The sequence below is a fragment of the Cherax quadricarinatus genome, chromosome 18 (genome assembly GCF_038502225.1).
Source record: "Cherax quadricarinatus isolate ZL_2023a chromosome 18, ASM3850222v1, whole genome shotgun sequence".
NCBI classification, from domain to species: Eukaryota; Metazoa; Arthropoda; class Malacostraca; order Decapoda; family Parastacidae; genus Cherax; species Cherax quadricarinatus.
Window position 1 is genome coordinate 3659504 of NC_091309.1, and position 26169 is coordinate 3685672.

At 40.0% G+C, this 26169-nt stretch overlaps 1 protein-coding gene across 1 annotated transcript in view; it reads right to left on the reverse strand.

The window, feature by feature from the left end:
• The window catches only part of HDAC6 (histone deacetylase 6), a 151873-nt gene that overhangs the window by 111926 nt on the left and 13778 nt on the right, over positions 1–26169 (reverse strand). The window contains exons 3-6 of the mRNA XM_070086084.1: positions 21840–21982; positions 21179–21309; positions 3271–3454; positions 2805–2902 (exon numbers count right to left, since the gene is read on the reverse strand). Of these exons, the coding sequence (XP_069942185.1) occupies positions 2805–2902; positions 3271–3454; positions 21179–21309; positions 21840–21982 (556 nt within the window). The remainder of the gene's footprint in view (positions 1–2804; positions 2903–3270; positions 3455–21178; positions 21310–21839; positions 21983–26169) is intronic.

Sequence of the window (26169 nt, forward strand, 5' to 3'; positions counted from 1 at the left end):
TGGCGTCTAAGAGGTTTAGGTACCTTAGAAGTCATATTCATTTCAATGACAACACAAAAAAGGATAATGACAGATTCTACAAAGTAAGGCCTCTTTACACTGAACTAACTAATGCTTGCTTGAAAATTCCAGCTACACCCAAGCAATCTATTGATGAAGTCATGGTTGGTTTCAAGGGTAAAACTGCTGGAAACCTAAGGCAGTACATCAAAACAAAACCAGATAAGTGGGGTTTCAAACTTTTTTGTCGTGCAAGTCAAGATGGACTCATACATGATATACTCATGTATCAAGGCACAACAACTTTTGACACACATCCCATACAGCTGCCACAGGAAGAATCTAAACTTCCAATAAGTACAAAGATTGTTCTGGTACTTGCACAAACTATGAACAAGACAAACACATCAGCAATCTATGCTGACAATTTCTTTTCAAGTATGCCTTTGGTCAAGCTACTAAGAGATAAGTATAACTGCAGATACACTGGAACAGTACGTGACAATAGATGTGGTAAGCCACATCTGGTGCCTATCAAACAAATGGAAAAAAACAGTGTGGTCAGGGGCAATTTTTGCTTCAACAACAATGATGGTGTCCTTGTTGTACGATGGAAGGACACCAAAGTTGTGACTTTAGTGACAACTGATATTGGGGTCGAGCCCATGAGTCTTGTTGAGAGATATAACAAGGGTACAAAGAGGAAAGAGAAAATATCGTGCCCTGCAGTCATCAAGAACTATAATGCAAACATGGGAGGTATTGACAAAAGCAACATGTTGGTGCATCTCTACAAAACACCAATGAAATCAAAACGTTGGTACATGCGGCTATTTGCCTATATTATTGATCTTGCTGTTGTGAATGCATGGCTGCTTTATTGCCGTGATTCTCGAGCAATAAAGCAAAAGTGTATGCAACTGAAGTATTTCAGGAATTCTATCTCTGAAATTGCAAGGTCTAAAGGACAAAACCTTAGAGGGAGCAGCCTAAGAACAACTCCAAGACCTTCACCAACTAATTCACCATGTACTTCCAATGGTGTTGGCATAGTGAAACTTGGGAGGGGAACACGTACAGAAATGCCTGATGACAGTGTTAGGAAAGACATTACTCTAATGCACTTCCCAATGGCAGGGCAAAGGCCGTTTACTTGCAAGTATTGCAGCACCTCGAAAAAAACGGTAACATCGTCATTCGTCTGTAGTGTATGCAAAGTAAATCTGTGCATAAAGACTGATAGAAATTGTTTCACAGACTTCCATCTTGCCAATTAGCAATATAGAATCATTGGTCTTCCAAATGAATCTCAGGAATATAGGGATTGAAACTTGCATCACTTTGCAATTTGGCATTGTTGATATTTGCTTCCTTTTTTTATTTTTGTAACAATTAAAAAATGTTTTGATACAAGTTCCATTTATGTTTTTTATATTGTCTGTTTGTATATTAAATTTAAAAAATTGTTTTGGTGTGTTTTATTAACAATTGCAAGTTTGCAACATAAAATTTTTTAATCACTTTGTCGGGGGCGGCCTAATATTTTCGGTCTTCGGAGATTGGCAATTGCTCGAAAACTAACCATCAGAAATCAATTTATATGGGATCAGTGACCTTGTATTGAGTTACTCTATCCACCATAGGGAGTTCAGTTCGAATTTCAAATTTTCGGACCCCTTGCGCGATGAAGGGTTAATGTTTAATTAACATGTTTTGTGTGTCTGGTTATGGCCTGCTGATAGGGTATCTTTAATAAACACTTCACCTGTGAAGCAAGCTTGATCAATCTCATACAGATGCACGAGGTAAAAACAGAGATTAAGACACTAAGGTATTGCACATGACTTATTCATCAACTTGTCGGTATTGTATATACACTTGTCTAGCACAGAACCACCATGGAATCTTGGTATAGAAGTTATCTTCTACAACTCTATTGCTAACATATGGGAAACCTTATGGGCATGGCCTACTTCTCCTAGTGGGTCTCACCCACCTATGATGACTTCAACTGTTGCACCTCACCATTTCTTCCACTGGCTTCAGTACAAAAGCCTCCATCTTCAAGCCTCTGCATTAGATTCACCAAGGCTAAGAGACTGAATATCATTTACTGAATGTTAATCAAGGCTAAGGGACTAAATACTTTTCAATCAAAGCTAACAGATTGAATAGTTGATTACACATTCACTAGATAAAGATACTTTATTTCAACATAACACAATGTTTGTACAAAGGTGAGTTACACTTAGGTGTGCATGCCAAAAGCCCCTTAATATGCAGAGAATTTCAAGCAAAGTCCATCTATGCTGATACGACCACTGCTTCACTGCTCCGTTACTTTCACCTTGTCCCTTTTTGTGATTGATAAAACCTGTTCACAATGATAACTGAAACAAGGAGAGCACTAACTGTGGGTTTAATGGAACTGCAAAGAAAAATCTGAAGAAAAATCTGATAAAAACAAAGGGAAGCTCTTTTCAACCAATTCTTGGTTACATAAGAAATATGTTTAAATATATAGCTCCTTCTTCCTGGATTGAATGAATATGACTCAAGTATACTGTTCTAATATTAAGAAAGTGAGACTAGCAGAAGGGTAACTAAATATAACTTAGCCCAGATAGTACCTGACCAGTGCATAGCTATTCTGCAGCTTTCCTAGGTATAGAGAAAATTGGCAGAAAGATAACTGTGTAACTTAGCCCAGATAATACCTGACCAGTGCATAGCTATTCTGCAGCCTTCCTAAGGCTACAGCAGACTGGCAGAAAGATAACTGTGTAACTTAGCTTAGGTAATACCTGATCAGAGCAAAGCCATTCTGTAGTTTTCCTGATGCTACTGCATCCACCAAATCTAAAGTGCACCCAGCAGCAAGTAGAGAGTTCTCATATGTTGACTGCAAAAGAATAACCCAATTAAAAATTTGTTAACGACAATTATTAAATGTTATGTTTAATGATTTTCCTGTTTATTAAAAACATGAAGTCAGTTGCCTTCTTCATTGCAAACACTTCATATTCTTGTTAGCTATCTATATAGAGATTTTTTTATATTAAGAATTTATAGCCAGCTTTTAACCAAGATGACAATTCTAAGCACTTTATGCAAACAGCATTATTTTCAAATAAGAAATAAAAATATTTCATCTTCCTCTATATTTCTTCATTACCTGCATGCCTTTTTACTTCACAACCATCTACTTTAAATAAAACACAGTTTAGTTGATACATAAACCTTCCTAAAACTGTGATGCAAGAGTCTTACTGGATGAAGAAAAATGGCATCAAAGTGGGCAGAGAGTGCTTCAAGCTTGTTGTAATCAGCTTCCCCTTTCGTGCTCCATAGAAAGGCAAGATGTGTAGGGGAGTGGAGCTTCAGTACTTCCTCTTCTGTTGCAGAACGGGGCACTAAAGTCTCACACCGATTAAGTAGTCCAAGCTCTCTGCACCTGTATAAGAAGAACTCGAGCCTTTTCATTTAAAAGCATAACAATTTAATAATTCATCATATCTCAACCAAATTTTCAAAGAGGTTTAACTCAATTAGTGTCACCAGGAGACAAATGCATTGATCCTCACCGAGATCTCAAGTTAATGGTCATACACTAAGCAAAAAAAAAAAAAAAAAAAAATACTATACTTTAAATATTACTGCTGGAGTGTTCTGAAATAAACAGAGCTGATAGAGACAAGAAGCAAGAACAGGTGTTTAGCAAGGGTCTGAGGTAAGCAAAGATGTGCCCTACACTGACTATCAGGATTCCTCTTTCAATGCCTGTCTCCACACTCCTTGGAGCCATCCAAAACACTTGGAGGGCCTCATGTCATGCATTTCCAATATCAGCATCAAGAATAAACATATGGCTTCTTCATGAATGTCCTCACTGATGCTACCATAAACATATTTAAATGATTAACAATTACTAATCTCCCTCTTCCATACCAGGATTTTATAGAATGACCTTATTTATGAAACAGAAAATAAAAACCATGAAAACCATCCACAAAAACACCTGAAAGTCACTACAGTCTCTACTCACTTAACGACGGAGATAGGGACCTAAGACCCCATCGGTAAACCAATTCGTCGCTAAAGGAGGAGAATACTATAATGGCAGTGGATTTGTGTCAACCATCTTTAATATTGTTTTAATGTCACCTTTACACCATTTATAACATTTCTGGTATATTTTTAAATGTTTATTATTGTTAGATTATATGTATATTTTTTTTTTTCCAACAAGTCGGCCGTCTCCCACCGAGGCAGGGTGACCCAAAAAAGAAAGAAAATCCCCAAAAAGAAAATACAGTGGACCCCCGCATAACGATCACCTCCGAATGCGACCAATTATGTAAGTGTATTTATGTAAGTGCGTTTGTACGTGTATGTTTTGGGGTCTGAAATGGACTAATCTACTTCACAATATTCCTTATGGGAACAAATTCGGTCAGTACTGGCACCTGAACATACTTCTGGATTGAAAAAATATCGTTAACCGGGGGTCCACTGTACTTTCATCATCATTCAACACTTTCACCACATGCACACATTATCACTGCTTTTGCAGAGGTGCTCAGAATACAACAGTTTAGAAGCATACACATATAAAGATACACAACATATCCCTCCAAACTGCCAATATCCCAAACCCCTCCTTTAAAGTGCAGGCATTGTACTTCCCATTTCCAGGACTCAAGTCCGACTATATGAAAATAACCAGTTTCCCTGAATCCCTTCACTAAATATTGCCCTGCTCACACTCCAACAGATCGTCAGGTCCCAAGTATCATTCGTCTCCATTCACTCCTATCTAACACGCTCATGCACGCTTGCTGGAAGTCCAAGCCCCTTGCCCACAAAACCTCCTTTACCCCCTCTCTCCAACCCTTTCGAGGACGACCCCTACCCCTCCTTCCTTTCCCTATCGATTTATATGCTTTCCATGTCATTCTACTTTGATCCATTCTCTCTAAATGACCAAACCACCTCAACAACCCCTCTTCTGCCCTCTGACTAATGCTTTTATTAACTCCACACCTTTTCCTAATTTCCACACTCCGAATTTTCTGCATAATATTTACACCACACATTGCCCTTAGACAGGACATCTCCACTGCCTCCAACCGTCTCCTCGCTGCTGCATTTACCACCCAAGCTTCACATCCATATAAGAGTGTTGGTACTACTATACTTTCATACCTTCCCTTCTTTGCCTCCATAGATAACGTTTTTTTGACTCCACATATACCTCAAATGAGAAGAAGAAAAACTTTATAAAACTGGGATGCTTAAATGTGCGTGGATGTAGTGCGGATGACAAGAAACAGATGATTGCTGACGTTATGAATGAAAAGAAGTTGGATGTCCTGGCCCTAAGCGAAACAAAGCTGAAGGGGGTAGGGGAGTTTCGGTGGGGGGAAATAAATGGGATTAAATCTGGAGAATCTGAGAGAGTTAGAGCAAAGGAAGGGGTAGCAGTAATGTTGAATGATCAGTTATGGAAGGAGAAAAGAGAATATGAATGTGTAAATTCAAGAATTATGTGGATTAAAGTAAAGGCTGGATGCGAGAAGTGGGTCATAATAAGCGTGTATGTACCTGGAGAAGAGAGGAATGCAGAGGAGAGAGAGATTTTGGGAGATGTTAAGTGAATGTATAGGAGCCTTTGAACCAAGTGAGAGAGTAATTGTGGTAGGGGACCTGAATGCTAAAGTAGGAGAAACTTTTAGAGAGGGTGTGGTAGGTAAATTTGGGGTGCCAGGTATAAATGATAATGGGAGCCCTTTGATTGAACTTTGTATAAAAAGGGGTTTAGTTATAGGTAATACATATTTTAAGATGAGGTGAATCATAGAGTTGATGAGGGAAAAAGAGTGAGTGGTGCACTTAGGAGTCTGTGGAGACAAAGAACTTTGTCCTTGGAGGCAAAGAGGGGAATGTATGAGAGTATAGTTTTACCAACGCTCTTATATGGGTGTGAAGCGTGGGTGATGAATGTTGCAGCGAGGAGAAGGCTGGAGGCAGTGGAGATGTCATGTCTGAGGGCAATGTGTGGTGTGAATATAATGCAGAGAATTCGTAGTTTGGAAGTTAGGAGGAGGTGCGGGATTACCAAAACTGTTGTCCAGAGGGCTGAGGAAGGGTTGTTGAGGTGGTTCGGACATGTAGAGAGAATGGAGCGAAACAGAATGACTTCAAGAGTGTATCAGTCTGTAGTGGAAGGAAGGCGGGGTAGGGGTCGGCCTAGGAAGGGTTGGAGGGAGGGGGTAAAGGAGGTTTTGTGTGCGAGGGGCTTGGACTTCCAGCAGGCATGCGTGAGCGTGTTTGATAGGAGTGAATGGAGACAAATGACTTTTAATACTTGACGTGCTGTTGGAGTGTGAGCAAAGTATCATTTATGAAGGGATTCAGGGAAACTGGGAGGCCGGACTTGAGTCCTGGAGATGGGAAGTACAGTGCCTGCACTCTGAAGGAGGGGTGTTAATGTTGCAGTTTAAAAACTGTAGTGTAAAGCACCCTTCTGGCAAGACAGTGATGGAGTGAATGATGGTGAAAGTTTTTCTTTTTCGGGCCACCCTGCCTTGGTGGGAATCGGCCAGTGTGATAATAATAATAATAAATATTTTAAGAAAAAGAGGATAAATAAGTATACAAGATATGATGTAGGGCAAAATGACAGTAGTTTGTTGGATTATGTATTGGTAGATAAAAGACTGTTGAGTAGACTTCAGGATGTACATGTTTATAGAGGGGCCACAGATATATCAGATCACTTTCTAGTTGTAGCTACACTGAGAGTAAAAGGTAGATGGGATACAAGGAGAATAGAAGCATCAGGGAAGAGAGAGGTGAAGGTTTATAAACTAAAAGAGGAGGCAGTTAGGGTAAGATATAAACAGTTATTGGAGGATAGATGGGCTAATGAGAGCATAGGCAATGGGGTCGAAGAGGTATGGGGTAGGTTTAAAAATGTAGTGTTAGAGTGTTCAGCAGAAGTTTGTGGTTACAGGAGAGTGGGTGCGGGAGGGAAGAGGAGCGATTGGTGGAATGATGATGTGAAGAGAGTAGTAAGGGAGAAAAAGTTAGCATACGAGAAGTTTTTACAAAGTAGAAGTGATGCAAGGAGGGAAGAGTATATGGAGAAAAAGAGAGAGGTTAAGAGAGTGGTGAAGCAATGTAAAAAGAGAGCAAATGAGAGAGTGGGTGAGATGTTATCAACAAATTTTGTTGAAAATAAGAAAAAGTTTTGGAGTGAGAATAACAAGTTAAGAAAGCCTAAAGAACAAATGGATTTGTCAGTTAAAAATAGGAGAGGAGAGTTATTAAATGGAGAGTTAGAGGTATTGGGAAGATGGAGGGAATATTTTGAGGAATTGTTAAATGTTGATGAAGATAGGGAAGCTGTGATTTCGTGTATAGGGCAAGGAGGAACAACATCTTGTAGGAGTGAGGAAGAGCCAGTTGTGAGTGTGGGGGAAGTTCGTGAGGCAGTAGGTAAAATGAAAGGGGGTAAGGCAGCCGGGATTGATGGGATAAAGATAGAAATGTTAAAAGCAGGTGGGGATATAGTTTTGGAGTGGTTGGTGCAATTATTTAATAAATGTATGGAAGAGGGTAAGGTACCTAGGGATTGGCAGAGAGCATGCATAGTTCCTTTGTATAAAGGCAAAGGGGATAAGAGAGTGCAAAAATTATAGGGGGATAAGTCTGTTGAGTATACCTGGCAATGTGTATGGTAGAGTTATTATTGAAAGAATTAAGAGTAAGACGGAGAATAGGATAGCAGATGAACAAGGAGGCTTTAGGAAAGGTAGGGGGTGTGTGGACCAGGTGTTTACAGTGAAACATATAAGTGAACAGTATTTAGATAAGGCTAAAGAGGTCTTTGTGGCATTTATGGATTTGGAAAAGGCATATGACAGGGTGGATAGGGGGGCAATGTGGCAGATGTTGCAGGTGTATGATGTAGGAGGTAGGTTACTGAAAGCAGTGAAGAGTTTTTACGAGGATAGTGAGGCTCAAGTTAGAGTATGTAGGAAAGAGGGAAATTATTTCCCAGTAAAAGTAGGCCTTAGACAAGGATGTGTGATGTCACCGTGGTTGTTTAATATATTTATAGATGGGGTTGTAAGAGAAGTAAATGCGAGGGTCTTGGCAAGAGGCGTGGAGTTAAAAGATAAAGAATCACACATAAAGTGGGAGTTGTCACAGTTGCTCTTTACTGATGACACTGTGCTCTTGGGAGATTCTGAAGAGAAGTTGCAGAGATTGGTGGATGAATTTGGTAGGGTGTGCAAAAGAAGAAAATTGAAAGTGAATACAGGAAAGAGTAAGGTTATGAGGATAACAAAAAGATTAGGTGATGAAAGATTGGATATCAGATTGGAGGGAGAGAGTATGGAGGAGGTGAATGTATTCAGATATTTGGGAGTGGACGTGTCAGCGGATGGGTCTATGAAAGATGAGGTGAATCACAGAATTGATGAGGGGAAAAGGGTGAGTGGTGCACTTAGGAGTCTGTGGAGACAAAGAACTTTGTCCTTGGAGGCAAAGAGGGGAATGTATGAGAGTATAGTTTTACCAACGCTCTTATATGGGTGTGAAGCATGGGTGATGAATGTTGCAGCGAGGAGAAGGCTGGAGGCAGTGGAGATGTCATGTCTGAGAGCAATGTGTGGTGTGAATATAATGCAGAGAATTCGTAGTTTGGAAGTTAGGAGGAGGTGCGGGATTACCAAAACTGTTGTCCAGAGGGCTGAGGAAGGGTTGTTGAGGTGGTTCGGACATGTGGAGAGAATGGAGCGAAACAGAAAAACTTCGAGTGTATCAGTCTGTAGTGGAAGGAAGGCGGGGTAGGGGTCGGCCTAGGAAAGGTTGGAGGGAGGGGGTAAAGGAGGTTGTGTGCGAGGGGCTTGGACTTCCAGCAGGCATGCGTGAGTGTGTTTGATAGGAGTGAATGGAGACAAATGGTTTTTAATACTTGACGTGCTGTTGGAGTGTGAGCAAAGTAACATTTATGAAGGGGTTCAGGGAAACCGGCAGGCCGGACTTGAGTCCTGGAGATGGGAAGTACAGTGCCTGCACTCTGAAGGAGGGGTGTTAATGTTGCAGTTTAAAAACTGTAGTGTAAAGCACCCTTCTGGCAAGACAGTGATGGAGTGAATGATCTTGAAAGTTTTTCTTTTTCGGGCCACCCTGCCTTGGTGGGAATCGGCCAGTGTGATAATAAAAAAAAAATATACCTCAATGCACCACTCACCTTTTTTCCCTCATCAATTCTATGATTAACCTCATCCTTCATAAACCCATCCGCCGGACACGTCAACTCCCAAGTATCTGAAAACATTCACTTCTTCCATACTCCTCCTCCCCAATTTGATATCCAATTTTTCTTTATCTAAATCATTTGATACCCACATCACCTTACTCTTTTCTATGTTCACTTTCAAATTTCTACCTTTACACACATTCTCAAACTCATCCACTAACCTTTGCAATTTTTCTTTAGAATCTCCCATAAGCACAGTATCATCAGCAAAAAGTAACTGTGTCAGTTCCCATTTTGAATTTGATTCCCCATAATTTAATCCCACCCCTCTCCCGAACACCCTGGCATTTACTTCTTTTACAACCCCATCTATAAATATATTAAACAACCATGGTGACATTACACATCCCTGTCTAAGACCTACTTTTACCGGGAAGTATTCTCCCTCTCTTCTACATACCCTAACCTGAGCCTCACTATCCTCATAAAAGCTCTTTACAACATTTATTAACTTACCACCTATTCCATATACAGTGGTCCCTCGTTGTTCGTAATTAATCCGTTCCTGGAGCCGTTACTATAAACGAAATTTACGATTTACGAATCAATTTTCCCCATAAGAAATAATGTAAATACAATTAATCCGTTCCTGACACCCAGAAGTATTAAAAAAAAATTTTTTTAACATGAAATATACATGTAGTACATAAACAATACAATGGGAAATGATGAATGAAACATTAACAGCATAACACTTACCTTTATTGGAGATTCTTCTTAGTGTATGGGAGACTGGAGGAGAGAGTGGATTGTTTATAGTTTGGAAGGGGAATCCCCTTCCATCAACACCTCAGGTACCATTTGCTTTTCTGGGGTTGCTTCTCTTCTCTGTTTCTTAATGCCACAAGGACCACCTTGAGAGTCACTGGAGTCCTGTCTCACAAAATAACTGTGGAGAGAGCTCTGTTTCTGGCGTCTCTTTAACACTTCCCTAAAATGGCCCAAGACTTTGTCACTGTACATGTTGCCAACCTGGCTTGCAACAACCTTGTTAGGGTGATGTTTCTCCATAAAGCTTTCCATCTTACCCCACATAGTAAAAATCTCTTTAATTTCTGAAGAAGGCACCTTCTTCCATCTCTCTTCCTCCTCCTCTGCAGCAAGATTCTGAGCTGCGATGTGTTGCTCTTCCCGCTGAAGCTCTTGCAGCTCCTCAGTGGTGAGCTCTTCATTGTGGTCTTCCACATCCTCTAAACTCACATCCAACCCCATGGAACTCCCCAGTGCCATAATTGATTTTACAACAGACAGGCTCATTAGGGTCAGTCCCAAATTCTTCAACATCCCTCTTGTCAACACAATCTGGCCACAATTTTCTCCAGGCAGAGTTCAAAGTCCTGGTAGTCACTCCCTCCCAAGCCATACCTATAAGGGTTATGCAGTGGAGGATGCTGAAGTGTTCTCTCCAAAATTCCCTTAGGGTCAAGTGAGTGTCTGTGGTCACAGTCAAGCACCTGTGAAACATTGCTTTTGTGTAGAGTTTTTTAAAGTTTGCAATAACCTGCTGGTCCATGGATTGGAGGAGAGGAGTGGTATTCGGGGGCAAGAACTTTACTGTGATGAACCCAAACTCCTCGAAAATTAGGTCATCCAAGTTTGGAGGATGAGCAGGTGCATTGTCCATTACTAGCAGGCACTTGAGATCCAATTTCTTTTCCAGGAGATACTCCTTCACACTAGGGCCAAACACTTCATTGAGCCACTCGACGAAAATTTCCCTCGTGACCCATGCCTTACTATTAGATTTCCAAAACACACACAATTTACTCTTCATAACATTGTTTTTCCTGAACACTCTGGGATTTTCAGAATGGTACACTAGTTATGGCTTCACTTTGAAATCCCCACTAGCATTAGCACAGAACATTAGCATCAGCCTGTCTTTCACAGGCTTGTGTCCTGGCATTGCCTTTTCCTCTTGTGTAATGAAGGTCCTCTTTGGCATTTTCTTCCAAAAGAGGCCTGTTTCGTCATAATTGAACACTTGTACAGGTTTCAGTCCTTCAGCCTCTATGTACTCCTGGAATTCATGCACATATTTTTCAGCCGCCTTGTGGTCCGACCTGGCAGCCTCACCATGCCTTACCACACTGTGTATGCCAGTATGGTTCTTAAATCTCTCAAACCAGCCTTTGCTGAATGAGGGGAGACCTGATCGAAGTGTATAAGTGGAAGATAGGTATTAATAAAGGGGATATTAACAAGGTCTTGAGGATATCTCTCCAAGAGAGAAACCGCAGTAATGGATTTAAATTAGATAAGTTTAGATTTAGAAAGGACATAGGAAAGTATTGGTTTGGAAATAGGGTAGTTGATGAGTGGAACAGTCTACCTAGTTGGGTTATTGAGGCTAGGACTTTGGGTAGTTTCAAATTTAGGTTGGATAAGTACATGAGTGGGAGGGGTTGGATTTGAGAGGGACTTGCACATCAGGGCTTGTTTCTTGGGTGGCATTGAAAATTGGGTTGGTCAAATGTTTGTTAGTGGGATGAATTGTAAAGGACCTGCCTAGTATGGGCCAACAGGCCTGCTGCAGTGTTCCTCCTTTCTTATGTTCTTATGTTCTTAAATTCACTCACTTCACCACTATTTGCAGGCAATTTCTTTACCAAATCTTCATGCAACTGCCTAGCCTTTTCACAAATAAACGAAGTCATAAGAGTATCTCCTGCTAATTGTTTCTCATTTATCCACACCAATAATAACTTCTCAACCTCTTCCAGTACTGGTGATCTCATTTTTGTCAGCATAGTTACTCCCTTTGCAACAACAGCATCCTTTATTTCATTTTTCTTGGCCACTATGGAACATAAGGTTGTGTAGGGTTTCTTATACATCCTGGACAGTTCGGCCACACTTGTACCACTTTCATATTGTTCAATGATGGTTTTCTTAAATTCAATCGTATTTCTCACCTTCTTTACCACAGGCTTGGCACTAGGAGCTTTCTTTGGAGCCATGGTAGCTTATTTAGTACTTGCAAGCACTAAAATAAATGGAATATTATGAAATATTTCGCTGGAGCACGTGAGGGAATCTTCGCTCACTGGTAAACAATGCCAGACTGGCTGCAGCCCTGGCTTACGCCGTGGGTACGCGTCACGGACGAATTACGACTCGCGAGTCAACCTATGAAAAGCGAGTCCACGTTCATACAAAAATACCCCTATGATTGGCGAATTTTACGATTGCCGGGAACTACGAAACGCGGGGACCACTGTACTTGCAACATCTGCCACATTGCTCCTCTATCCACTCTATCATATGCCTTTTCTAAATCCATAAATGCAATAAAAACTTCCCTACCTTTATCTAAATACTGTTCACATATATGCTTCAATGTAAACACTTGATCTACACATCCCCTACCCACTCTGAAGCCTCCCTGCTCATCCGCAATCCTACATTCTGTCTTACCTCTAATTCTTTCAATTATAACCCTACCGTATACTTTTCCTGGTATACTCAGTAAACTTATTCCTCTATAATTTTTACAATCTCTTTTGTCCCCTTTCCCTTTATATAAAGGGACTATACATGCTCTCTGCCAATCCCTAGGTACCTTCCCCTCTTTCATACATTTATTAAACAAAAGTACCAACCACTCCAACACTATATCCCCCCCTGCTTTTAACATTTCTGTCATGATCCCATCAGTTCCAGCTGCTTTACCCCCTTTCATTCTACGTAATGCCTCACATACCTCCACCACACTTACATTCTGCTCTTCTTCACTCCTAAAAGATGGTATACATCCCTGGCCAGTGCATGAAATTACCGCCTCCCTTTCTTCCTCAACATTTAAAAGTTCCTCAAAATATTCTCGCCATCTACCTAATACCTCCCTCTCCCCATCTACTAACTCCCCTACTCTGTTTTTAACTGACAAATCCATACTTTCCCTAGGCTTTCTTAACTTGTTTAACTCACTCCAAAAATTTTTCTTATTTTCATTAAAATTTCTTGACAGTGCCTCTCCCACTCTTTCATCTGCTCTCCTTTTGCACTCTCACACCACTCTCTTCACCTTTCTTTTACTCTCCATATACTCTGCTCTTCTTATAACACTTCTGCTTTGTAAAAACCTCTCGTAAGCTACCTTTTTCTCTTTTATCACACCCTTTACTTCATCATTCCACCAATCACTCCTCTTTCCTCCTGCCCCCACCCTCCTATAACCACAAACTTCTGCCCCACATTCTAATACTGCATTTTTAAAACTATTCCAACCCTCTTCAACCCCCACCCCTCCTCACTACCATTACTTGCACCAGCCCACCTTTCTGCCAATAGTTGCTTATATTTCACCTGAACTTCCTCCTCCCTTAGTTTATACACTTTCACCTCCCTCTTACTTGTTGTTGCCACCTTCCTCTTTTCCCATCTACCTCTTACTCTAACTGTAGCTACAACTAAATAATGATCCGATATATCAGTTGCCCCTCTATAAACATGTACATCCTGGAGCCTACCCATCAACCTTTTATCCACCAATACATAATCTAACAAACTACTTTCATTACGTGCTACATCATACCTTGTATATTTATTTATCCTCTTTTTCATAAAATATGTATTACTTATTACCAAATTTCTTTCTACACATAGCTCAGTTAAAGGCTCCCCATTTACATTTACCCCTGGCACCCCAAATTTACCTACTACTCCCTCAATAACATTTTTACCCACTTTAGCATTGAAATCCCCAACCACCATTATTCTCACACTTGATTCAAAATTCCCACGCATTCACTCAACATTTCCCAGAATCTCTCTGTCTCCTCTACACTTCTCTCTTCTCCAGGTGCATACTGGTGCATACAGGTGCATATTGGCATATAAAAGGTTGATTGGTAGGCTCCAGGATGTACACGTTTATAGAGGGGCAACTGATATATATAATCATTATTTAGCTGTAGCTACAGTTAGAGTAAGAGGCAGATGAGAAAAGTGGAAAATGGCAATAATAAGAAAGAGGGAGGTGAAAGTGTATACACTAAGGGAGGAGGAAGTTCGGGTGAGATATAAGCAACTATTGGCAGAAAGGTGGGCTGGTGCAAGTATGAGTAGTGGGGGGGTTGAAGACGGTTGGAATAGTTTTAAAAATGCAGTATTAGAATGTGGGGCAGAAGTTTGTGGTTATAGGAGAGTGGGTGCAGGTGGAATGAGGAGTGATTGGTATAATGATGAAGTAAAGTGTGTGATAATAGAGAAAAAGTTAGCTTATGAGAGGTATTTACAAAGCAGAAGTGTTATAAGAAGAGTAGAGTATATGGAGAGTAAAAGAAAGGTGAAGAGAGTGGTGAGAAAGTGCAAAAGGAGAGTGGATGATAGAGTGGGAGAGGTACTGTCAAGAAATTTTAATGAAAATAAGAAAAAATTTTGGAGCGAGTTAAACAAGTTAAGAAAGCCTAGAGAATGAATGGATTTGTCAGTTAAAACCAGAGTAGGGGAGTTAGTAGATGGGGAGATGGAGGTTTTGGGTAGATGGCGAGAATATTTCGAGGAACTTTTAAATGTCGACGAAGAAAGGGAAGCGGTAATTTCATGAACTGGCCAGGGAGGTATACCATCTTTTAGGAGTGAAGAAGAAAAGGATGTGAGTGTGGAGGAGGTGCATGAGGCATTACATAGAATGAAAGGGGGTAAAGCAGCTGGAACTGATGGGATCATGACAGAAATGTTAAAAGCAGGGGGGATATAGTGTTGGAGTGGTTGGTAATTTTGTTTATTAAATGTATGAAAGAGGGGAAGGTACCTAGGGATTGGCAGAGAGCATGTATAGTCCCTTTATATAAAGGGAAGGGGGACAAAAGAGACTGTGAATATAATGCAGAGAATTCGTAGTTTGGAAGTTAGGAGGAGGTGCGGGATTGCCAAAACTGTTGCCCAGAGGGCTGAGGAAGGGTTGTTGAGGTGGTTTGGACATGTAGAGAGAATGGAGAAAAACAGAATGACTTCAAGAGTGTATCAGTCTGTAGTGGAAGGAAGACGGGGTAGGGGTCGGCCTAGGAAAACTTGGAGGGAGGGGGTAAAGGAGGTTTTGTGTGCGAGGGGCTTGAACTTCCAGCGGGCATGCGTGAGCGTGTTTGATAGGAGTGAATGGAGACAAATGGTTTTTAATACTTGACGTGCTGTTGGAGTGTGAGCAAAGTAACATTTATGAAGGGATTCAGGGAAACCGGCAGGCCGGACTTGAGTCCTGGAGATGGGAAGTACAGTACCTGCACTCTGAAGGAGGGGTGTTAATGCTGCAGCTTAAAAACTGTAGCGTAAAGCACCCTTCTGGCAACACAGTGATGGAGTGAATGATGGTGAAAGTTTTTCTTTTTCGGGCCACCCTGCCTTGGTGGGAATCGGCCAGTGTGCTAATAATAAAAAAAAAAAATAAGTTTACCGAGTATACCAGGAAAAGTGTACGGTAGGGTTATAATTGAAAGAATTAGAGGTAAGACAGAATGTAGGATTGCGGATGAGCAAGGAGGTTTCAGAGTGGGTAGGGGATGTGTAGATCAAGTGTTTACATTGAGGCATATATGTGAACAGTATTTAGATAAAGGTAGGGAAATTTTTATTGCATTTATGGATTTAGAAAAGGCATATGATAGAGTGGATAGAGGAGCAATGTGGCAGATGTTGCAAGTATATGGAATAGGTGGTAAGTTACTAAATGCTGTAAAGAGTTTTTATGAGGATAGTGTGGCTTAGGTTAGGGTGTGTAGAAGAGAGGGAGACTACTTCCCAGTAAAAGTAGGTCTTAGACAGGGATGTGTAATGTCACCATGGTTGTTTAATATATTTATAGATGGGGTTGTAAAAGAAATGCTAGGGTATTTGGGAGAGGGGTGGGATTAAATTATGGGGAGTCAAATACAAAATGGGAATTGACACAGTTGCTTTTTGCTGATGATACTGTGCTCATGGAAGATTCTGAAGAAAAATTGCAAAAGTGTCCTTGGCCCTCTTCTCTTTCTCCTATACATAAATGACCTACCAAATGCTTCGCAATTACTCAAACCCACACTTTTTGCAGATGACACTACATACGTCTTCTCTCACCCGAGCCCAGTCATGCTAGCCAATACTGTAAACACCGAATTACAGAAAATATCTACCTGGATGAGGACTAACAAACTTACACTAAACATTGACAAAACCTACTTCATTCAGTTTGGTAACAGAGCTACAGATGTCCCTCTTAACATAATGATAAATGGATCACCTATCACAAAGCTAACAGAGGGAAAATTCTTAGGAATCCACCTTGATAATAGACTCAAATTTCATACACATATACAACAAATTTCTAAGAAAATTTCCAAGACTGTAGGCATACTATCGAAGATACGGTACTATGTTCCACAGTCAGCCCTCCTGGCCCTTTATCACTCTCTTATTTACCCCTATCTCACCTATGGAATTTGTGCATGGGGCTCAACAACAATTAACCATCTCAGACCACTAATTACCCAACAAAAGGCTGCAGTTAGAATGATAACAAATTCTCACTACAGGCAGCACACTCCACCAATATTCAAAACACTTAACCTACTCACCATACAAAACATCCATACTTATTACTGCACCTATTACATACATAGAACACTTAACTCTGATATTAACCCTCCCCTCAAACATCTCCTTGCCAACCTCAACAGAACACATGACCATAACACAAGGCACAGATCACTCTTTGATGTTCCTCGTGTCCATCTCACGCTATGCAAAAACTCAATGCACATAAAAGGCCCTAAAATCTGGAATTCATTACCTGTAAATATAAAAGAAACACTACCTGTTTATAAATTCAAGTCTCTTCTCAAAGATCACTTACTCACTCAAAACCAAATAAATACTGAATAACTGAACCTTATAAATTGTATATCCTATATGTTACTCACAATTATATCACACAAATGTTAAACCTAGGACCCAATCTAACTTTGTTATTTTTTTAAATACACTACCTAACAGGATACTCCATTCGACTGAATGTACAGCAATGCATGCAACCATATGACCTGTCTTTGTAATACTCATTTGTGCTTTATAGTTATCTGTTTACAATAATGTTTTATCACTGATTTCATCATTGCTTAGTTAATCTTAAGTTAATTTTAAGCCAGCCCGTAATGCTATGCATATAAGTGGCTTTGGCATGCTGCTCTTACCTGTATTTTTTGTACCTCTATGTATGGTTAAATTACTAAATAAATAAATAAATAAATAAATAAATAAATAAATAAATAAATAAATAAATAAAAGTGCGCTGATATTTTATTATTATTATTATTATTATTATTATTATTAGCACACTGGCCGATTCCCACCAAGGCAGGGTGGCCCGAAAAAGAAAAACTTTCACCATCATTCACTCCATCACTGTCTTGCCAGGAGGGTGCTTTACACTACAGTTTTTGAACTGCAGTATTAACACCCCTCCTTCAGAGTGCAGGCACTGTACTTCCCATCTCCAGGACTCAAGTCCGGCCTGCCGGTTTCCCTGAATCTCTTCATAAATGCTACTTTGCTCACACTCCAACAGCACGTCAAGTATTAAAAACCATTTGTCTCCATTCACTCCTATCAAACACGCTCACGCATGCCCACTGGAAGTCCAAGCCCCTCGCACACAAAACCTCCTTTACCCCCTCCCTCCAACCTTAACTAGGCCGACCCCTACCCGCCTTCCTTCCACTACAGACTGATACACTCTTGAAGTCATTCTGTTTCACTCCATTCTCTCTACATGTCTGAACCACCTCGACAGCCCTTCCTCAGCCCTCTGGACAACAGTTTTGGCAATCCCGCACCTCCTCCTAACTTCCAAACTACGAATTCTCTGCATTATATTCACATCACACATTGCCCTCAGACATGACATCTCCACTGCCTCCAGCCTTCTCCTCGCTTCAACATTCATCATCCATGCTTCACATCCATATAAGAGCGTTGGTAAAACTATACTCTCATACATTCCCCTCTTTGCCTCCAAGGACAAAGTTCTTTGTCTCCAAAGACTCCTAAGTGTACCGCTCACCCTTTTCCCCTCATCAATTCTATGATTCACCTCATCTTTCATAGACCCATCCGCTGACATGTCCACTCCCAAATACCTGAATACATTCACCTCCTCCATACTCTCTCCCTCCAATCTGATATCCAATCTTTCATCACCTAATCTTTTTGTTATCCTCATAACCTTACTCTTTCCTGTATTCACTTTTAATTTTCTTCTTTTACATACCCTACCAAATTCATCCACCAACCTCTGCAACTTTTCTTAAGAATCTCCCAAGAGCACAGTGTCATCAGCAAAGAGCAACTGTGACAACTCCCACTTTATGTGTGATTCTTTATCTTTTAACTCCACGCCTCTTGCCAAGACCCTCGCATTTACTTCTCTTACAACCCCATCTATAAATATATTAAACAACCACGGTGACATCACACATCCTTGTCTAAGGCCTACTTTTACTGGGAAATAATCTCCCTCTTTCCTACATACTCTAACTTTAGCCTCACTATCCTCGTAAAAAACTCTTCACTGCTTTCAGTAACCTACCTCCTACACCATACACCTGCAACATCTGCCACATTGCCCCCCTATCCACCCTGTCATACGCCTTTTCCAAATCCATAAATGCCACAAAGACCTCTTTAGCCTTATCTAAATACTGTTCACTTATATGTTTCACTGTAAACACCTGGTCCACATACCCCCTACCTTTCCTAAAGCTTCCTTGTTCATCTGCTATCCTATTCTCCGTCTTACTCTTAATTCTTTCAATAATAACTCTACCATACACTTTAGCAGGTATACTCAACAGACTTATCCCCCTATAATTTTTGCACTCTCTTTTGTCCCCTTTGCCTTTATACAAAGGAACTATGCATGCTCTCTGCCAATCCCTAGGTACCTTACCCTCTTCCATACATTTATTTAATAATAGCACCAACCACTCCAAAACTATATCCCCACCTGCTTTTAACATTTCTATCTTTATCCCATCAATCCCAGCTGCCTTACCCCCTTTCATTTTACCTACTGCCTCACGAACTTCCCCCACACTCACAACTGACTCTTCCTCACTCCTACAAGATGTTATTCCTCCTTGCCCTATACACGAAATCACAGCTTCCCTATCTTCAACAACATTTAACAATTCCTCAAAATATTCCCTCCATCTTCCCAATACCTCTAACTCTTCATTTAATAACTCTCCTCTCCTATTTTTAACTGACAAATCCATTTGTTCTCTAGGCTTCCTCAACTTGTTTATCTCACTCCAAAACTTTTTCTTATTTTCAACAAAATTTGTTGATAACATCTCACCCACTCTCTCATTTGCTCTCTTTTTACAATGCTTCACCACTCTCTTAACCTCTCTCTTTTTCTCCATATACTCTTCCCTCCTTGCATCACTTCTACTTTGTAAAAACTTCTCATATGCTAACTTTTTCTAAACATTTCTTTTGCTAACATTTCTACACTAATGCAGTAGTCTGCATAACAGTAAATCTTCTATTTTTTTGTGAGAATAAAAATTCAAAGTGGAAAGCAAAAGAATGTAAGTGGGGCGTGGGGATGTGACTAATGAACAGAGGAAATGTTATTTTAGTGCCAGGAATCTTTTGAAATTTGTGTGAAATTGGCAAAATTGCTAAACTCTGATCACTGTATTGGATAGTTGAAATTGGTAAATGGGTGGTTTCTTTTAATCATTCAATAGAAAAAATGGAGTTCTAGCGAAATAGTTATGGTTTTTGTCGACTAGTACACTGGAATTGGCCAAAAATAGGGCTCAAAGTGGGCAAAAGCACCGATGCGTAAACATCGTCGAGACCGCTAACTTCGCAAGAGCATAATTTCGTAAGTTTTCCATCAAATTTCATACTTTTGGCGTCATTATGATCGGGAGAAGATTCTCTATCTTTTCATAAGAAATTTTTTTTTTTTTTTTAAATTTGTTGACCCTGAGAACAAGTCTGGGAGAGGGCCTGTCAACCCTGAAAGGGTTAATGAAACTATTGTAGAGTAAAACTACTGTCTGCTATAAACAAAGATGTATAATTTAAACTATGATCAATTTCTTAAGTATTAAGTAATATGTAAGCCATTAAATTAAGTCTGCCCATAATGCTTAGGCATGATAGTGGCTCTCTTTGCACTGTATGCCATTATTGTAACTACATAGTTTCAATGAAACCTTGTAAAGAAATAAACTTTGTTAAGTGAGGGACCCTGGCATCAATAGCAAAAATCTGTGTGACAGCTACTGAAAGGGTTAAATATGAAGACGACTGTTACCAATAATGCTCTGGTTTAGTATTGGGGAGTCTGCTCAGTATGGAGAATTTGGAGACAGAGGGATTGAAATCCATCACCCCTAGTATCATAACATTATTATAGTACACGGATGGTATACCAATACTATACCCAAAGCAGCCCCAACATACACAACCTCCTCAATTATACAAACACGGTAAAATCCACCATTAGGTCTACCCTGAAACCCAAAAGGGATGGGCAGCTTCCCTTCCTGGACATCCTTCTATGCTGATGCTCAAAGTTAAGCTCACCATCAAAATGTACAGAAAACTTACAATGATGATCTAACATACTACTACTCATCACTGTACACCTACTGATTTACAAACAACAGAGATGGTTGATTACAGTACTGTATGTTATGATCACAGCAAAAGAATCTTGTCTCTATCCACCACAATTGTCATTTCTGGCTACCCTCTTCCCTATATTAATCCATTAAATCAAGGGACCAAAAATTTTGTCAGTCAGAACTTGCCATCTGTAACTTCCTCACAAGTGATAATTCCTACCTTTCCAGTGTGTGTAACAGCCTCTCAGGACGCTCAGGGTAATTCTCATCCCAGAGGCAGCGATGTTCAGCCATGCGTTCATCATACACCACCCCTGTCTTGCCACGGACTATCTTCATACCCTCCTGAGCCTGTTATAAGGGTAAAGATAACTGTAGGTAACTACTAATATTCAGCCCACATCTTTTATGGAAAATTATAACATAGCACATATGAAACAAATAACAGAAACATCAACAGAATTCTATGTAATTAAACTAATTTACTGTACAACAAAATTACTTTTTAGACCAAAAATGAAATATAAATGTACGTGAAAGATGATTTAAATAAATTAAAAATACATAATTTTTTACACACAATATAAATAATGTTTCATAATTATCTGCAGTACTAAAGCCATCAATATGCATGCAACAATCAAGCATATTTTATGTCCAATACAATGGATAAAACTGGCCCATAAAACTTCATTAAAAAGTAAATTCCCCTAATACATATACACAAACTTGTGAATCAGAAATTAAAAACTGCCTGACTAACCCACTGTGTTCACTAAGAGATATGATCAGTTAGCCTGATGCTACAATGACAGATACAGTAATAAAACTAAATTTTGAATTTCCATTTACTCTATTTAAAAACTTAAAACAATGAGAACCTTTGCCATGGGGTCAAAGATGGGATCTCCTCCTTCCGGAGTTTGCGATGCTTGTCGTTTAAATACATTCCTGAGTTCTTCAATGGAAATGCGAGGTCGAATGGCTGCTAATCTACGATTCTTGGAAGTCTGTCCAGTTTCACCTTAAACAGTAAAACACTTTCTAAACACAAGATGAACATCCTTGATTAGATATCAATGTTATATTGTCTGTAATCAGAATGAGATAATAAAGTGATGCCATACTAAGTAAAGTAGAGGTACCAGTACAGCATATTAATAATGTAGAGTCATGACAGCGTAGTATAGCAATATATGTACAGTACATACTTGAAAATAATATTTGAGTTCTTTAAATGTATTATAATGGTTTCTTAATTAATAAAATAAATAATATACAGTGGACCCTCGAGTTTTGGCAGCATCGACTTTCGTGAAATTCGACTTTCGGCAAGTTTTTTCGGCAAAATTTGGCCTCGAGTTTCATGATTAGACTCGTGATTCGGCGACCGTCCGGTACCCGTCTGCCAGTCACCACACACACAAAGCCAGTCTCCCACGCCACTCACGCTCAGTGTGCCATTGTTTACCAACACGTGACCATCACCCCGTAATAATCCATTGTTTTTTGTGATTGCAACTGCTAAATAAGTCACCATGGGCCAAAGGAAAGCTAGTGCAAGCCCTTTGGTAAAGAAAGCGAAGAACACGATCCAGAGGGATTTTGAAGGGTTTGAGGCAGACCCTGACCCTGCCAACCCTCTGCCTGTTGTGGAAGGTGTTGTGGCATTGGGCAAGTCCATGGGGTTGGAGGTGAGTGACGGGGATGTGGAAGAGTTGGTAATTGTAATATTATTATTATTTTTTATATGCATGTACTTGATTTCTGATTGTTTTCAGTATGTAAATCTTTATTTAATTTGAAAAAAAAAAAATTATTTTAATATTTTTAGGTGTCTGGAACGAATTAATTTTATTTCCATTATATCTTATGGGGAAAATGGTTTCGAGTTTCGTGAATTTTGACTTTCGGCAGGCTCTCTGGAATGGATTAATCATGAAACTCAGGGGTCCACTGTACAGTACTGTACAATATGCTAAAACCTTTAATATTTACAATAATATACAGTACTGTACAATATGCTAAAACCTTTAACCTGTAAACCCAAACATATATATACATGTACTATATACATTTTTATCGCTACTGCCCCAAACACATTTACGTTTCATTTTTCATTCCTTCAAAACTGGCGCGATATGCCTGAGTCGCCTAGTCATAAGAGAATGGGTGTGCTCACTTAGTGTGCACCATATGAAAAAATCAGGGATGCCTGGGTACTGCATGGTAGCACCAGTTACATTCAGCTCCATAACACTCGACTTACAGCATTCGTCCTGAACGCATCCACCTGGTCTGTCTGGCCAGAGCGCCTCAGTTGAGCTAGTGTGACATTGTTTACAAGCCAGGGCGGATGGTTTTATGCATACATTCGATAAATTCTGTATTATTCCAGTGTTTTTAGTGCTTGTAACTGCTAAGCAAGCCACCATGGGCCCAAAGTAAGCTTCTAGTGCCAATCCTGTGGTAAAAAGGGTGAGAAATACTATCAAAATACCATCGTACCATGGTCAGCTGCTGCTGCTGCTGCTGTACTACAGTCAGCTGCTGCTGCACCATGGTCATCTGTACTACTCGAAGATGTGGAGAGACTTGTTGGTGTGGCTTATCGAGAAAACCAAGAAACAATTAACCCCAGAGGGTTAACCACCCAGGATAACCCAAGAAAGTCAGTGTGTCATTGAGGACTAACTTATTTCCATTGGGGTCCTTAATCTTGTCCCCCAGGATGCGACCCACACCAGTCGACTAACACCCAGGTGAACAGGAAAAAATGCCTGGAACTAGTGCTCATATTGGTGAATTTAAGGCCAGCAAAGGTTGGTTTGAGATATTTAAGAATCATAGTGGCATACACAGTGTGATAAGACCTGTTCTGGAAGATAATGCCAAACAGGACCTACATTACTCAGGAGGAAAAAGCGCTCCCAAGACACAGTGTCTCATCACTACATTTTCAATAAAGGTAAGTGTCATTTATTCTTCATTTAGTATAGTAGTACATGCACAATATATATTGTGCATGTACTACTCTACTATTGTGCATGTATCCTCCTTTTTGTGTGTCGGAAAATGTATATTTCATGTGGTAAAAAAATTTTTTTCATACTTTTGGGTGGCTTGAACAGATTAATTTGATTTCCATTATTTCCTATGGGGAAAATTAATTCAACCTACAATAATTTCGTCTTACGATGGGCTCTCAGGAACGGATTAATATCATAAGTCAGGGGTCCACTGCAGAACGTCAGTTTAGTGGATTTGGCACAGATTTGGCTACTAATAATCAAGGAAATAGTGAAAATATTGACGATAACCCAAATGACCCTCAGCCCATCACCTCTGGGGCGGCCAGTGTGGCCACACCAGACCCTAGGCCAAGCACTTCTGGGGTGGCCAGTGTGGTCACATAAGACCCTGGGCCAAGCACCTCTGGAGTGGCAAGTGTTATCCATAGGCAACTACGCAAGAGAAAACTATCATTTTCCCACTGTTTTAGTGATAGGGAAAGTGATGTAAGTGACGATGAGATTGATTTTACATCATTAGAGGGTTCATCTAGTGGCAGTGATCATTACTCGCCAGTGAAGCGTACTTTTAGGCGTCGTTGCCTACGTTCAGGCAGTGTGCCATTTGCAGTCAGTGGCAAGGGTCATGGCAGATCATGATCCAAAACCCCGGCCACTGATAGTGAAAGTGATCATGAAGGTGAATATGCGGGAATGGAGGAAGTAGTGGTGGGTGGCACAGTGCCTGGACCACATGGCGCAGTGGGCGGACAGACAAAGGACTGCCCAGCACCCCCTAAACCATGTGCTGCCTCCACTCCTGTCCCCTCTCCTGCTCCTCCACGCCCCATGCCAGAGGTCCACCCTGCACCATGTGGCCAAGAGAGGAACAGGACACTAAGTATATTTGTGCCACAGCCTTTTGATTTTGATGCAAGTGGAAGTGGCATCCTGCCAGAATGTCCCATAATGAATGAGTCTACAGAGTTAGACTTTTTCCAGTTATACATACTTTGACGAGCCTATAATGAACTTGATAGTGACCCAGACAAACGATTATTACCACTATCATGGACAATACAGGAGAGGTTGGGGAACCATCACAGCTGGGGTGATGGAAAGATACAACAGTGGCTGAAATGTATTGTATTTATTCCTTGCCACTGTCATGCTTATGCCACATACCAATAAGAACAATATAGTATATATAATATATATATATATATATATATATATATATATATATATATATATATATATATATATTATATATCTATATATATATTATATATATACAGTGGACCCCCGCATAACGATTACCTCCGAATGTGACCAATTATGTAAGTGTATTTATGTAAGTGCGTTTGTACATGTATGTTTGGGGGTCTGAAATGGACTAATCTACTTCACAATATTTCTTATGGGAACAAATTCAATCAGTACTGGCACCTGAACATACTTCTGGAGTGAAAAAATATCGTTAACCGGGGGTCCACTGTACATGTACACACACACACACACATATATATATATATATATATATATATATATATATATATATATATATATATATATATATATATATATAATAAATAAATGTATGAAAGAGGGGAAGGTACCTAGGGATTGGCAGAGAGCATGTATAGTCCCTTTATATAAAGGGAAAGGGACAAAAGAGACTGTAAAAATTATAGAGGAATAAGTTTACTGAGCATACCAGGAAAAGTGTACGGTAGGGTTATAACTGAAAGAATTAGAGGTAAGACAGAATGTAGGATTGCGGATGAGCAAGGAGGTTTCAGAGTGGGTAGGGGATGTGTAGATCAAGTGTTTACATTGAAGCATATATGTGACCAGTATTTAGATAAAGGTAGGGAAGTTTTTATTGCATTTATGGATTTAGAAAAGGCATATGATAGAGTGGATAGAGGAGCAATGTGGCAGATGTTGCAAGTATATGGAATAGGTGGTAAGTTACTAAATGCTGTAAAGAGCTTTTATGAGGATAGTGAGGCTCAGGTTAGGGTATGTAGAAGAGAGGGAGAATACTTCCCGGTAAAAGTAGGTCTTAGACAGGGATGTGTAATGTCACCATGGTTGTTTAATATATTTATAGATGGGGTTGTAAAAGAAGTAAATGCTAGGGTGTTCGGGAGAGGGGTGGGATTAAATTATGGGGAATCGAATTCAAAATGGGAAT